Source organism: Carassius gibelio, chromosome B10, assembly GCF_023724105.1.
Source record: "Carassius gibelio isolate Cgi1373 ecotype wild population from Czech Republic chromosome B10, carGib1.2-hapl.c, whole genome shotgun sequence".
Lineage (NCBI taxonomy): Eukaryota > Metazoa > Chordata > Actinopteri > Cypriniformes > Cyprinidae > Carassius > Carassius gibelio.
This window is the reverse complement of record NC_068405.1, coordinates 17699970-17714961: the sequence shown is the minus strand read 5'-3', so window position 1 is coordinate 17714961 and position 14992 is coordinate 17699970. Positions and strand designations below refer to the sequence as shown.

The 14992-nt window shown below is 38.2% G+C and overlaps 1 protein-coding gene across 10 annotated transcripts in view; it reads left to right on the top strand.

Annotated features, from left to right (window-relative positions):
- cux1a (cut-like homeobox 1a) overlaps nucleotides 1–12565 on the top strand; it is a 118401-nt gene extending 105836 nt beyond the window's left edge. For 9 of the 10 annotated variants that reach the window (XM_052567403.1, XM_052567399.1, XM_052567400.1 and 6 more), the window contains 4 exons: nucleotides 516–794; nucleotides 3206–3394; nucleotides 6609–6909; nucleotides 7508–12565. In XM_052567403.1, coding sequence (XP_052423363.1) covers nucleotides 516–794; nucleotides 3206–3394; nucleotides 6609–6909; nucleotides 7508–7955 — 1217 coding nt within the window. In that variant the 3' untranslated portion in view covers nucleotides 7956–12565. The remainder of the gene's footprint in view (nucleotides 1–515; nucleotides 795–3205; nucleotides 3395–6608; nucleotides 6910–7507) is intronic. The other variant, XM_052567402.1, reaches the window with a different exon arrangement.
- The last annotated feature ends 2427 nt before the right edge of the window (nucleotides 12566–14992 follow it).

Sequence of the window (14992 nt, the reverse complement as noted above, 5' to 3'; positions counted from 1 at the left end):
CTGATTCCAGCTTTGAACGATAGTGTAATTTCAGTCTTGCAGCTTGGACATTCTTCCAAACAAAAAAACTAAAAATCTGTTTCATAGAAGAAAGTCATACAGGTTTAGAACAACATAAGGGTGAATAAATTAAGACAGAATTTTTTTGGGGGGGGTCAACAACTGGCCCTTTAAATGCAGAAATGTGTGTTATTGGAGGAGCTATATTGGTACATACCATTATTAATTCTCAGAACACCAAACGCATTTGTCTCTCTTCCTCGTTAATTTATTTGTCTCATTATGCTTCAAGAGAAGCTGTGACTTGGCATGACACGATGCATCTGTCACTGTCCATCACTTCCTGTTGCTGAGCAGGAAGACCTTGGTTGGGGTTACGGTTTCATTGGCTACTCGCTCCATATTTAGACAGAACTTCGTTCGGGCCTTCTGTCGATAAGAAATGCCCAGCCAAAGGACAAGCTCACGTGCTGCATTGGCGCAACGTCTTAATTCTGTTCCTCTCATTTCCATAGAGATTACTCCGAAGACCTCAGCCAGCTGCAGTCCTGCCCCAGAATCCCCTCTGAGTTCGGCTGAGGAGTCTGTCAAAAGCCAGCAGGAGGAGCAGATGTGCCGAGCGTCCATCCAGGAGCCCAGCGAAACTTCCGAGTCCCAGCCCGGCACGCCTCTACCGTTACCTCTGCCGGGACACTCGGGCCTCAGCATACAAGAGATGGTAGCGATGTCGCCCGAGCTGGACACCTATGCCATCACTAAGAAAGTGAAAGAAGTTCTAACAGATAACAACCTCGGTGAGTGAGTGAAAAAACAGTGAAGGCCTATGTACCTCAGTGTGAACGAAATATGGACTAGCTGCAGTCGACTCCATAATTTCAAGTAGTTTCGCTAAAGTGAAGCTACCGTTCTGAAAAGTAAGTTAGCTACACTGCAGTTCAAAAGTTTGGGATCAGTGTTTTTTTATTTTTTGTAATTTAATTAAAGGAAATTAATACTTTTATTCAGTATGTGTTAAACGGATAAAAAGTGATAGTAAAGACATTGGTAGAAAATATATATTTTTTGAACATACTATTTACAATACTTTTTATTGATCAAAGAATCCTGAAAAAAAAAATTATATATATATATATATATATATATATATATATATATATATATTAAGCAGCATAACATTTTCCAACATTGATAAATCTGTATATTAAACAGTCACAATGATTTCTCAAGGATCATGTGACTGAAGACTGGCGTAATTGTTGATAAAAATTCAGCTTTGCATCACAAGAATACATTATATTTTAAAGTATAATTAAATAGAGAACTTTCGTAATAATATTTCAAAATATTACTGTTTTTTTCTCCTCTATTTTTGTTCAAATAAATGGTGCCTTGATGTGCAAAAAATTCTTCTTTAGAAAACATTACAAATCTTGTTTATCCCAAACTTTTGAACAGTATAGAAATGGTCATGGTTGACTGGTGGAGCATTCTGCAGTTTTTACTATTTTTATTTTTTTGATGAAATCTTTTGTTAATTTGATTCTTTTATATATAAATGATAAAATATCATTATAAATAATATAATAATTTTATAAAATAATTTTTATATATATTTAAATAAATTGAAAAAATAAATTGTAAGAATTTTTTTATAATTTAAAAATATTTAAGAATTATATATTGGGTGGTATTTGTGGTCAGGGATAAAAATTTATACTTATTTCAGCACAAATATATATTGGCTAACACTTGCTTACACTTATACTTGTTTCACTTGCCTTGAAACCATAGTAATGCTTGATTTCTGAGCAAATTTTTTTTTGGAGTCCATTCATTTAAATCAGTCAAAGTGGTTCCCAAGTGGTCTGAATAATTCATTAGCAATTTGTTGAAAGTGATTTATTAAAATCCTAATCTAGTAAACCGCAGTCTACTAGAAATGTCATGTAAATTCATTGGTCAAAAAAAAAGGAAAAAAAGAGTCTAAATGGACTGATTTGCTATATGAATTAGACTTCTGAATACCACTGTCCAGGATTCCATAAATTTGCCTCATTTTTAGATACAGTACATGTTGTATTTTGTCCTAGAGAGACAATACATAATAATAATGTCTCTCCACATGAGAGGACAGGTGGAGGACAGGTTGGCCCTGCTTTAGCACTTAATGGCCGTCCACTACGACTGTCTCAATGTCCCTGCCATAATTAATGAGAGGGCGAACGAGAATGTCACACTGGACACAACTACTTTCTCCTTCACCATTTGTTTTAACTCACATCCGTTGTCCTCATGTTCAAAAGAGAACTGGCCAAAAACACTTTGTCTTTGTGAACTTTGTTCACACTTTCTTCTTTTAAACTCATGTGATCACACACAATAAAACAAAGGAGAAAACAGATATATCGCGCAGACGCTACCTCGGCATGATACTGTGACAGTCAGTGTCTTTCATCTCGCAGATTCTCATTTCCCGACGCGATTTTTGTCTCGGGAGCAACAAAGATAAGTTGTGCTCTGTAGTGGTATTGACCTGTATAAAGAGCAGAATGTAAAGACAGCTGTGTTGATACGAGTCTGTGGGGACAGAGAGAAGTAAACTTCTGGGATCGCAGGCTTTTGTTTTACTCTGGGGAGCATTTCCTTTTTGAACATAGACGGATCGCGTTTATTGTCAAGAGGATTCAGGTGCCTTTTGTTCGGAGTGAAAAAAAAAATCGTTGAAAGCTTAAGCGGCCGATGAAAACTGTTTGAAAGCACCTCGTCTTAAAGGTGGAGGTTAAAAGCGAAGTCAGCAGAGCTTGTTTGATCAAACTTTGATGCCAACCACACAATAAAAACGTGTTCCTAGGAACTCTTTGTTTTTTTAATAACAATATTGGCCCAAAATAACTGAAATGTATCTGGCCTCAAGACATATTTGGACAATTCAGACACATGAATGAATGTTTTCTATTGTATAACAAAACCGAAGGGCTTATCTGCAGCATTCTCATGTGAAGGTTTCTTAAGGAAAATGATTGTTTGAGTTTGCTTTTCAAACCATGAAAGCAGCTTTTCTTAAAGGTGGAGGTTAAAAGCAAAATCATCAGAGCTTGTTTGATCAAACTTAATGCCACAATACAATAAAAGCCTGTTCCTATATAGCACGTAAAACATTTAGCAAAAATTTTGTTAATAATAAAACAATATGCGATATATACAGGTCAGCGTCTGTTTGGCGAGAGCATCCTGGGTTTGACGCAGGGCTCCGTGTCCGATCTGCTGGCCCGGCCCAAGCCCTGGCACAAGCTCAGTCTGAAGGGTCGAGAGCCGTTCGTACGCATGCAGCTGTGGCTGAACGACCCGCGGAACGTGGAGAAGCTCATGGACATGAAGCGGATGGAAAAGAAAGGTAATCTCCTAACTTTAAAGGCGTCTGTCTGGCTGCACACCAACAAACACCTGTTTGCAATTGTCTGCATTGTTTCAGAATGTTTTTATTTCCGTGTTTATTAAAGTGCTTCACAGTTTGTTCAGTGTCGGCTTATTTGGCAGGTCTTTTTAAGACGTTTAAAAGACTGCTGTCTGGTGTGGAATTTTATTTGCTTTTTGGTGGGGTTTTTTTTTTTCACTTGATGATGGAGCCGTGTTGCTGGAGCGTTGTGTTCATCTGGGTTGCGTTTCCAGTTTCCTTTCGACTGCTTTTTTCACTAACAAAATGCTGGTGCTGATTCTGGGCTGGTTCCATGTAAAGAAAAAGCGGCTCATGGACGGATTTATTGGTTTTAGCCACTTTAAACCTGCTAGTTTCAAACCAGGAACTGCTAACGTCAGTACCCAGGGTGCAGGATTATGTCCTCACCACATCTTGTTTTCAAAACCTCAATCCAGCCACATTCACACAAAACTAGATGGTGCATTTTTGACTAAGTTTGTCATTTTGCAAAACTATCTCAACAACCGTAAAATCTTCTATAATGTGTTCTTTTCCAAATATTTTTTGTAAAGTGATTGATGTACTATATTCAAACAGCTTCTGGCATAAAGTCGTAAAGACACTGAATTACACTTAAAAAGATGGGGTTGGTAAGATTTATCAATGTTTTTGAAAGAAGTCTAATGTTCACCAAGGTTGCCTTTATTTGACCAAAATAAAGTAAGGTTACAGTAATATTGTGAATTATTATTGTTATATAAAATAAGTGATTTCATTTTTAATATATTCAAATGTAATCGATTCCTGTGATGGTAAAGCTGAATTTTCATTATAATTATTCCAGTCTTCAGTGTCGCATGATTCTTCAGATATCTGATTTTGTGCTTAAGAAACATTTTTCATTATAACCATTGTTTTTTTGTGGAAAATGTGATTTGTCGTTTCAAGATTTGCTTGATGATTAAAGTTCAAAAGTACATTGAAACTCTAAAAATAAATATACATCTCAATGAACAAAAATACTTTAAATGAAACATTTTCTGTCACTTTCGATCCATGAATGCATCCTAGCTGAATAAACAACGTAATCATTTAAATTGAAATATAAACGAGTTTACATGTTACATTTTCGAAGCTACAAGTAAAATTTGTAAACGAAAGCTTAATCTGTCTTACATTTTTCCAGTAACAGAAAAAAGCCAAACAATTCTATATTTCCATGCACAGCTATCGCAGATCATCAGTACATTGGTCATGTGTCCATATTTACATGCAGCACCTGCTAATTATTGCCAACTGTGCGATTGTGCTTATCCAGTATTGATTCCAGTCGGCGCAGGAGTTGTGGAAAACAATCTTTAAGCTGCCTCTCGTCAGCGTGCCTCTCTTTAATGCGAAGAGATGCCCGAGACGAGGCGGTCACGTGGAGGGAGGCCTGATGGGCTGTTTGATTGCTCTTTTTTTCCATCTTTAATAGCCCAGATGTGTCCTCTGGTTGCGGAATAGGCCACACATGCTCTGTAGGCCGCTCATCGCTCCGCTGTCTGAATTGATGAGGGTGGGAGATGTCATTTCTGTGATCGGCTGTGACAGGCTGATGGCTCTGTGGGGCTGGCTTACTTAAAGTCCACTGCACCCAGCGCTGGGCCCGTGCGCCTGCGAGCTTGCAGCAGGCAAGTGAACATTCCTGGAGTCATTAGGCCTGTTTAACACTCCTCTCGGGCTAAAAGTGACATTACTGGTGCTCCCTTGGTGACGATGACGATGATGGTTTTGTTGTGAGTCAGGCTTTGCGGTTCGTGGCGAAACTCGGGGGGGACCTCCTCATTAGAGTGAAACTGGCTCCACCATTTACCCCTAAAGCTCACTGTGCGCTTGCCAGAGACGGAAAGCAACAGCTTTGCTGTCGTGTTCTCTCTCTCTCTGTTTTTGTCTCTCTCCACCTCGCTGTCTTTTGCTCGAGCTTTTCAGAAAAGAGTATGAATTTGACCTCGACGCTGGCTAGAGGCACAAAGCAAATTAGCCCTGCTTGGCCCTTGTTCTGAGAGTTTTGGCCACCAGCGGAATCTTTTACCGTTGCTGTTGCCAAAGGCTCCTCTTCAGCAGACACTGAAACGCAGCGGAAATGACAACATTCACACGCAGCTGTGTAGTTTTTAATCAGAAAAAGGATATTAATGTGCTTGCTCTCTGTTTGTGTTCATGTAAGAACAAATAGAAAGACATTATCCTGATAACTCAGTGTTATAGTTACTGGAATTTGTTTTCATTAAACTGTAAATTGTTCGTAGGAGAAGCAATTCCTGGCGTTTTGAGAATATTTGGGCCTAGTTGGGCCAGGAATTTACCCTTTTCTTGCCAGTATTTTTTAATAGCACTGATACTTTTATTTGTAATATTGTTAAATATAATTCTAATTTAAAATAAGGTCATTTAATCCTTTGACGCAAAGCAGAATTTACTCACATGATCCTTGAGAAATTATTATAACATGCTCATTTGGTGCTCAAGAAACCATATTGTTATTATCAATGCTGAATACAGCTTAATATTTTTGTGGAAACTGATCTCAGGATTCTTTTGTCTTTACTGTCACTTCTGATCAAATTTACATGCCCTTTTTAAACAAAAACAAGTAATTGTTTCTTCTAATTCTTAATAGTACAATATCTGGACTTTTTACACCTGCAGTATGACTTTTTGAATTAGCATAGTTTGCTCCAACAGAAACTGAATGTACAACAAATACAAAAACTTTGAACGCTCTCAAATAATCAGGTCATTTTATAGTTTGGCCCTCTTGAATCTTACTTTTGTTTGTAGATTTTTATTTATTAATACTTTTATAATACTGAGCTACCAGTCAAACTTATAAAAACCTCAATGCAATAATAATATTTGTAATCAAAGACTGCCCCCTACTGACTAGAGAAAAATACAGCAATCTACATTTTATCAACTGTAATTGAATCTACAGCACCTTACACATGCTGTTCAGTAGTACAGTAACCAACATAGACACTGCTCCCAATATTAAAAGTATTGGCCAATCAATACAGGTCAGTACCTGTGCCTGATTTCCTGTTCAGTAAATCATGTGAACCATATTTCCCTGAACACATTTGCTTATTTGTATATACTGTATGTTCACTGATTGTATTTACAGCTGTTCTCCATATGTGTTTTCCAGCCTATATGAAGAGGCGCCACAGCTCCATCGGTGAGAGTCATTCACTTGAGACTGCTCTGTCAGGAAGTGACCTCACTCAGGGCGCCAGCCCCCAAAACCTCTCCCAGCAGCACCAACAGCAGCCGCAGCAGCAGCAGCCCCAGCTGAAGAAACCCCGTGTGGTGCTGGCTCCAGAAGAGAAGGAAGCTCTGAAGAGAGCCTACCAGCAGAAACCTTACCCCTCTCCTAAAACCATAGAGGAGTTAGCGAGCCAGCTCAACCTTAAAACCAGCACAGTCATCAACTGGTTCCACAACTACAGGTACTGAGACACTTTAACCCCTTAAAGTTACTCACGCTGGTGTGTTGCAACTTTAATGCTGGATTCAATATAATTAGAACTGTCATTAATAAGTCTCTTTGAAAAGCCTGCTTTATACTGTGTTTAGTTTAAAAATTAATCTGTAGTGATGAAGCTGACAGACAGACAGTGTCTTACTGACATGGTCTGGAACTTTGTTTACTTTATTTATTACATGTGCAAAATGGTGGGTGGGGCTTGATGTAGAAGTAGGTGATAATCTGCAGAGGTAGTATGACGGTTCTGACTGTGAAACAATGAGCCAGGCCAGTGTTGCCACCTTGTGGACAAACTTATTCAAAAGCCACATTATAAGGTTCTGAGGAACTCGCCCTCAGCTTCTTTGTCTTTGTGTGTTAGAAGAATTGGCTCTACCCTAATGTACGCGTAAAACCCAAGTATATTTTGGGCTTGAGCTTAAGTGGAAGTGCAACGAAAAACAAAAGTTCTGTCAATTAACTACTCACTCTCATGTCGTTCCAAACCCCTGAACTATCTTTTTTACACATCCAGCTGCCTTTGTTCCTTTTCTCACAAGTCTTGTTTGGTCTTCCCACAGATCCCGTATCCGGCGGGAGCTCTTTATTGAAGAGATCCAGGCAGCGGCCGGCGAAGGCGGGTCTCCCTCAACAAGGCCCGGGAAGTCTGGGGGCGAGGGAGACAACAGCTGCGATGGTACCGAGTCTGACAGCACCGCGGAGGGCCGACCAAGCGGCACCGAGGAGCGCAAGGGCCTCCTGGAGAGTCCCAGCCTCAGCCACAGAGATGAAGAGGGCGAGGCCGAGTTCCCCAGCGCCTCAGGCTCCAGCAGGCCACGAGGAGGCATCATTGACAGCCTATTCGGCATCCCAGAGTCCATATCCGCCGCCACCACTGCCGCCACGCCCCCCTGCCGAAACCCAAAGGACAGCAGCCTGCGCAAGAAGAAAGCAGCCAACCTCAACAACATCATCCACAGGCTGGAGAAAGCGGCGAACCGCGACGAGCCTCACGAATGGGAGTTCTGAGGCGCCGCCATGATGTTGTCGTTCTATTCTCACTTTGTCCCTCACTGAGCTAACCCAGCCAAGCCTGGTGCACACACAACACCGGTTAACCCAAGGGTTTTCGATTCGCTGTTTAGAAGTGGGCTATCAGAGACAAGAACCAGAAAAGGAAACATGTTTTTAGTCTGTTTATTTTGTGAAGCACTTAACGGCCCTGCTGGCCACAGGGCTGTGACACCATTGGCTAATGGTGAAGAAACGAAACTGAAAAGCACAGGAGAGGGAGCGTTCCCACGAAATATTCTCAAGACTGGCAACAGTCACAAAAAAAACAAAAACAAATACACATTATGATATCACAGTGTCTCTATTTCTAATAGAGACGTTCTCACCAACAAGCTGAATAACTGTTACAATAATTTATCAGTTCTCAAGAGTCTTGGGAGTTTCCTCTTTTGTATCACGTACGCTTCGGCCGTCAGCAGAGACTAGTTCGAACCGGTTTCAAACCAAAAGTCAAGCATTTAAAAGCAAAGTGTTGGCTGAAGGAACACGGGTGCACCGTCCCACCTGCCTCTCCCTCCCTACCCCAGAGGAGGCCATCCAATGGCTATGCAACTCTAGTACACAATGGATTCCAGCGTAATGGAACCCACATTATTTTCACAGTTCGGAAGCTTCTCCGATGCGGGAAGAAAATCCTTTTTATAGCAATTAAGTTGCCACCGAGAGATTGCACAGTCAGTTGACTCTAAACAGCACTCCTTTCGATTTTACACGCCAACGGCCTAAAAGAGAAAAAAAAATAATGTAAACGAAAAAAAATTATCGTAAACAAGAATCCACGATCACGCTAAAAATTCATACGGTTGTTGTAAGGTCGACACAAATGGGAGACTGGAGTAATTTCGTAACTCGATAGCTAAGTGTCAATTTTTAACTTTATTTAGGTCTCTTGTAAGGGTAGCGCTCATTTATTTTTTCCATAGCTTTAATCGCCTCCGCGACTTGCATTTTGAAGCCACGGAGGTCTTGTTTAATAATAAATGTCATTTTAGGCCAAAACAAAGACAGGTAGTGAAGAAAAAAAGGATTTGTACAGTACTTTGAGTAAATATTCCTGACAAGATATTTTTTAAAGAGAATGAACAAGTCTGATTTTTATCCTCTTATAATAGAACCATACATCAGAGACCTCTAACCAAGTTGGGCAGTCTGTGCCTATAGAATTACAATTCTAATCCAATATCTATGGTGTTATAAATTCTAATTCTATGGTGTTGCCGTGGGCTACTGCACTGTATGGGCTGGTCCTCAGCACCAGGGTACCGGACGCTGAGTGCGGGAGGAAACCCACCTAACCGCTTGTTCTCGTGCAAACTCGAAACTTCAGGTTTATCACCAACTTCTTCATTGACTGTTCACCCAACCGTATAAAAGCTTTTCGTGGCATCCGCAACATGTTCACGACACGCATCTGTCCTCCGAAACGACTGGAAAAACTCCTTACGAAACGGACTTGTTTTGTTTTTTCTTCATACTGTATATGACTGAGGACTCAGACACATTTTCATCTACATTTCTTGTTTAACACATTTAGAAAAAGAGGAAATATGTAGATTGTGAATGAAAAGCTCTTTTAACATTAGCAACCTGAGGTGGATCTCTACACTCGCGCATCAGAGGACGCAGCAAGGACTCTGCACCTCTGTAGAAACGTTCTTTCTCTCCTGAAACACCTTTTGAAGCCTGCTCACCTTTCACCTCCGGCCCTTGTGTCATTGTATGCAGTTGATTTTGTGAACGAAAGTGCAGATCAGTGGTGCCACACGCTCGTCAGCGTGCGAACCTTGAGTGTGTGTGTGTGATTGTTGACTAGAGCGATTTATATTTGTATATTACTACTACTACTCGCCACAGGCAGTGGAAGCAAACACCTCCTCACGTCCCTAAGCTAATTAGCAGTCCTGCAGCATATCACATAGTACATTTAAGTTCTTTTTATTTACACGCATAAACTAATGGTAGAATTTTTTTTGTTTGTTGGTGTGGTTTGCTTATTTATAGATGCTGTCTTTTACATATTGATGTCTTATATTGTTATACGTGTTCTTTTTTTTTTGTAATGGAAGGGACTATAAAAGGTCAGGTTACATATTTTTAGACTAATAGACTGCCGGCAGTATTGGATTACATTTAAAATGATGTACTTTTGATACATGTCTATTGATTAATTCTGAAGATTATCATTTTTTTATTTCCTTTTTTTTCATATATTTTACTCTGTTAGTGAGCTGGATGAACAGTTACTACATTGACAAAGGAAGCAGAATTTTATGTATTGCATTAATGATTTTCATTAGTACGCATTTGAGATGTTTTAACAATTTTTAAAGATGACGATTCAAGATGAATTGCATTTGGTTGTATTCACTCTACATAGGCAAACCGATCGATGCTCCTGAATCGGGTTTTCAGGTAATTAACCTGCGAACGTTCTGAGATTACGTACGTTTATAAATCGCAATCAAGATAAGTTGCTATAATGAGCCAGTGAACAACTGGTAGTTAACGTCACTGAAATTAGCTGTCGCTTTGAGCTGCACCTTGAGGAATTGGACTTTGTTTTTTGTTTTGTTTTTTAGTTGGAATGAAATTCATGTCTTTCAGTTGCGTAAAAATTTATACGCCGACGAATCTTGAAGAACAGCGTCGGCTAAAAACTACCTTTGGCCTTTTTTATGTGTGCCAATAAATGATTCAAATCAAATTTGTCTCTTTAAGACCTAACGAAAGCACAGAAATACTTCATGAACCAATGTTTTTATCGGAATAAACTAATAATATGTCGAAAGCCCGTGACTGTTTCTCGAACTTTCTCTCCACGTCTAACATTGGAGTGCCTTCACTGAAAACTGTTCGCTACTATAATCGCGTCGTCTTCATTCCAAATAAGTGATTGGAAGTATCGCGTGTCAGATCATACCACGTTTTAGCCATTTTCGCTAGAAAGTTTAATAATAAGATCTCATCTAGTCTCAGGTCATACTATTCTGTACTTTTAGGGTGTCTATATTGTTTTATCTGAGAGAAAAACAGCTGTCCCGGGATTCAGGCTTGGTTAATAAAAAAGACAACGTTTTCTTCAATGGCAATTTCAGTTAACTTCACATTTCTTTGTCCCAAATGTCGTTTTAATCATTTCTAGGCATTTATTAGATGTTTTTGACCATGTTATAGGATTCCCCCATGCTGGAGGAAGTTCACAGATGGATTTCGCATATGGAAACTCTTGAAAAGATTTGTAGACTATACTGTAGTGTGGACCAAATTGTCAGAACCGACAAATCAACTTGTAAAGACTCTTTTCTGATCATGAACATGTGATTTCAATTGAACACAGACGACGAAAAACACACGTTTAGGAGCACATTTAAATCTGGTCTATATTAAGGACGCTTTTTTACGTCTGTCACGTTCTCACTGACTGAAACTGTAATCGTACTGTTGATATCATGGCATGAAACACTTAGAAGAACACTTAAGGATTCTCAATGCAGACGTCCAGCACTTTTTCTCTGCTTTTTGCTAATATTTTTCTATGGAAAGTATTGCAGATGACTAAATAACACATCAACATACGACTGCACAGAGAGCACGTTTATATGATTTCTTAAGAAAAAGACAAAAAAAAAAAAAAAAGTAAAACGAAGCAAAAAAAAAAAAAAAAAAGAACATCATTATTGATATTGCATTGGTAGTCACGAGTAGCATTAATGTAGATATTCGTCCGTAGCTTAGTTGGCTAGTGATGTCATAATTGTTACCTCGTTTATTCCCTCACACATTACGTCACTTCCTGAGACAGTATGTTCTTTCTTCACCTGAGACGGTATGTTCTGAACAGCCACAGTTTGTTTCATTGTATCCCAGATGGAGATTTTCTCCCTCTCTCTCTCTCTTTTTAAGTTGTGTAATTGTGTTACATGTGAGGCGAGCACGACGATTATACATCTGTCTCAGCGAGAGCAACACTTTAACCAAGTTATCACGATTCTTTTCGACCAACAACCTTTGGAAACGGGATGTCTTGATCATGACGTTCAGATCTCTATCTCTCTCTGTTGTTGCTGTATGCTGTAATATGGGTAATATGAAGCCTTGTAATAAAATATGACAGGCAGCTCCCAACACAAGCTGGTATCCTATAGATTCTCCTTAGGTCTCTCAAAGCTCAGGTAGAACCTCGGTTTAGCACAGTCCTTTTGTCCATCAGTTTGTTGGTGACATTTTCCCTCTTACACCTGCTAACGACAGTTGTATGGTTTATTTTTCTATGTGTCATGGTTTTGAACCACAAGATGGAGCTGAATCCTCCACTTTACCCGAATAAAGACTCTTCCACTTTGTTCTCTTGATATGTATTTAGTTCGGTTGGTTTTCCTTTGTGTATCATCATGTAGTCTGGTATTCTGTTCCCAGCGCTGTTACAGTTCTAATCCAAAATGAAAAAAAGCAATATCACTGTTTGAAATTCATCATCATTATTATTATTATTATTATTATTATTATTATTCCTCATTACCACCATAGGTGTATTAACTGAAGTAAATATCTTTTGTACAAACACATTACCACTGTACTCTGCATTTATTTGAGTATTTCTGATGTCAGGAATTTGAAGCTGTGTTCAAGCAGCACAAAGCATGTGCAAACTACATCATTTGCATGACGTGTAAATGTTTTTATGACTACAACAGTTATATATGCACACACATGGACATTATGGTGACATTTTAAGGGGCTAAATTAAACTACAACATATAAAGGTTTAAAAAAATAAACGTACTGCTAGAAACACCACACTTCCACACAAACAGAAGACAGTTACTGAAAAACTTTGAATAATTTATTTTCTTTCCACTGTATTCATATTCATCCATGTGTTGAAATAACCAGAAGGCACATTTAAATTGAATTATTGTCATTTCAGTATATCTCCATATCCATTCCAGTTTCAGATTGAACCCACAGCCTACATCCTTAACAACAGTTCACCAAGCACGGCTCCAGAACATTTCCACCATTCTTCCAGTTTACTACATTACACTAATTTACTTTCAAGTGACAGACATTTTGCACACAATACTTGTCTTTTCATTTTCTAAAACTTAAATTAGGGCCTCAGGTGAAGTGAAGCCAGACAAATAATAATACTTATAATAAACCAGTGCCTGATTTTACCAAGGCCCTTAGTGCAAAAAAATACTAGCAGTTTTTACTAGCAGTTTAAATGCTTATGCTCCATGCAAACACAAATCATATAACTGTGAATACAGTATTACGATAAGGTAGAGCACATAATTATATAGTTACAATTGCATCCATTATGATAGATAACCAATTTTCATACAACATATTACCTTTAAAATACATTAAAACATTTAGGATCTAATACTCTGTATCTGTCTTGTTTTACACACACACAATTGAATCTTTACAGGATCTCATTCAAATAGCTATGTCCGGTTTTATTTTCTAAAAATTTAATTTATAAAATAATTGTATATTTGAAAAAGTCTGGGGTATGTGAGTAATGTTTTATTTAATTTTCAAATTTTCAAAACTGATTTAGACTATTCTAATAAAATCCAGTATAGATTTATGATGGTTTTTATTAGTACCAATGTTTTTTTAGCAGAGACTATGGTTACAATGTTGTGTGTTGGGGTGTATGTAACTGATTACATAAGGGATAACTTGATATTAGGAAATGGTTTTGCAAAAAAAAATAAAAATTGTTATTAAATATATTTATATTTGTATTATTAAGTAACTCAAGTTTTTTAATATTTCCAGAATTTAGCTCAAGCGGCACTTTCACGCTGTTCGCATCGCTTCAAGAACAGATACAGAGTGAGTTTACAGTCCCTTCTGGAGTCTCCAGAGCTGCCGGTCTTTTGGATGCTTCCACGCCATTTCCAATCCCACAGAGCTGTGGTGAATGTATTAAAGCTGCAACATAAGCTGCCGTTGAAACCGGTTTACCGTCTTTATCCAAGAGGGGGAGATTTTTCGGTTTTAAAAGCTTGTTGGCCCTTCTCCTGAACCGCTGTCTAACCTAAGCCAATGACCAGAGATCAACTGAACGCATCATCTGTTTCCGCTCATGGCAAATTGACCAATCAGAATTGAGCTGCTTTGCAGGTTGAGTGAAATTTGGAAATTTGGCCAATGCCGTGCGAGAAGAATATTTCCAGGCACGAGATTGGTGGGGCGTTAAGGTTGTTGGTACATTATAATAATTTCATAATAAACAGTGCAGATAGTGTAGTGCAGTTTCAGTTCCTTCTTTAGTTTGAAATCTTTGTAAAACACTATTTTCATTTATGTATTTTTTTATTTGAACTAGTAGCGGCGCACGTATCAAGACATAAAGTGGACAGTAACTCAATGGACACACAATATTTGCACATAGTGTAAATGTAGACATTGAATTCAGATCATTAATTCAAATTCAGTTATTTCATCTGTTCTGTGGACATAAGAAAATGTCAGTATTAAAAAAAAAGTAAAGTTTTAAATTAAAGGCTCTATTAAAATTATGTTTAGTTAAAACTAACATTATCAATGTAATAACATTTATGGGGCAACACATAAACACTTAATTATTCTGCTTGTCAAAAACTATTCTGGAAATACTAAATTCATAACTGAATAAAATATTGTATGCTATATAATTTTCCTCTTCAAAGTCAGTGAGTGCATGTTTATATGGGTAGTTTAGTTATTGCAAATATTATTGTATGGTGTGCATTATGTGACCCTGGACAGATATATTTGTAGCAATAGCCAATAATACACTGTATGTGCCAAAATTATCAGTCTATATAAAAATAAAGATCATGTTCCATGAAGAACACACACACACACACACACACACATATATATATACACGTAATTTTTTATTAGTTTGCAAAGGACTTCATATGGACAACTTTAAAGGCGATTTCAACATTTGTATTTATTCATTCATTATTATTATTATTTATTTATTT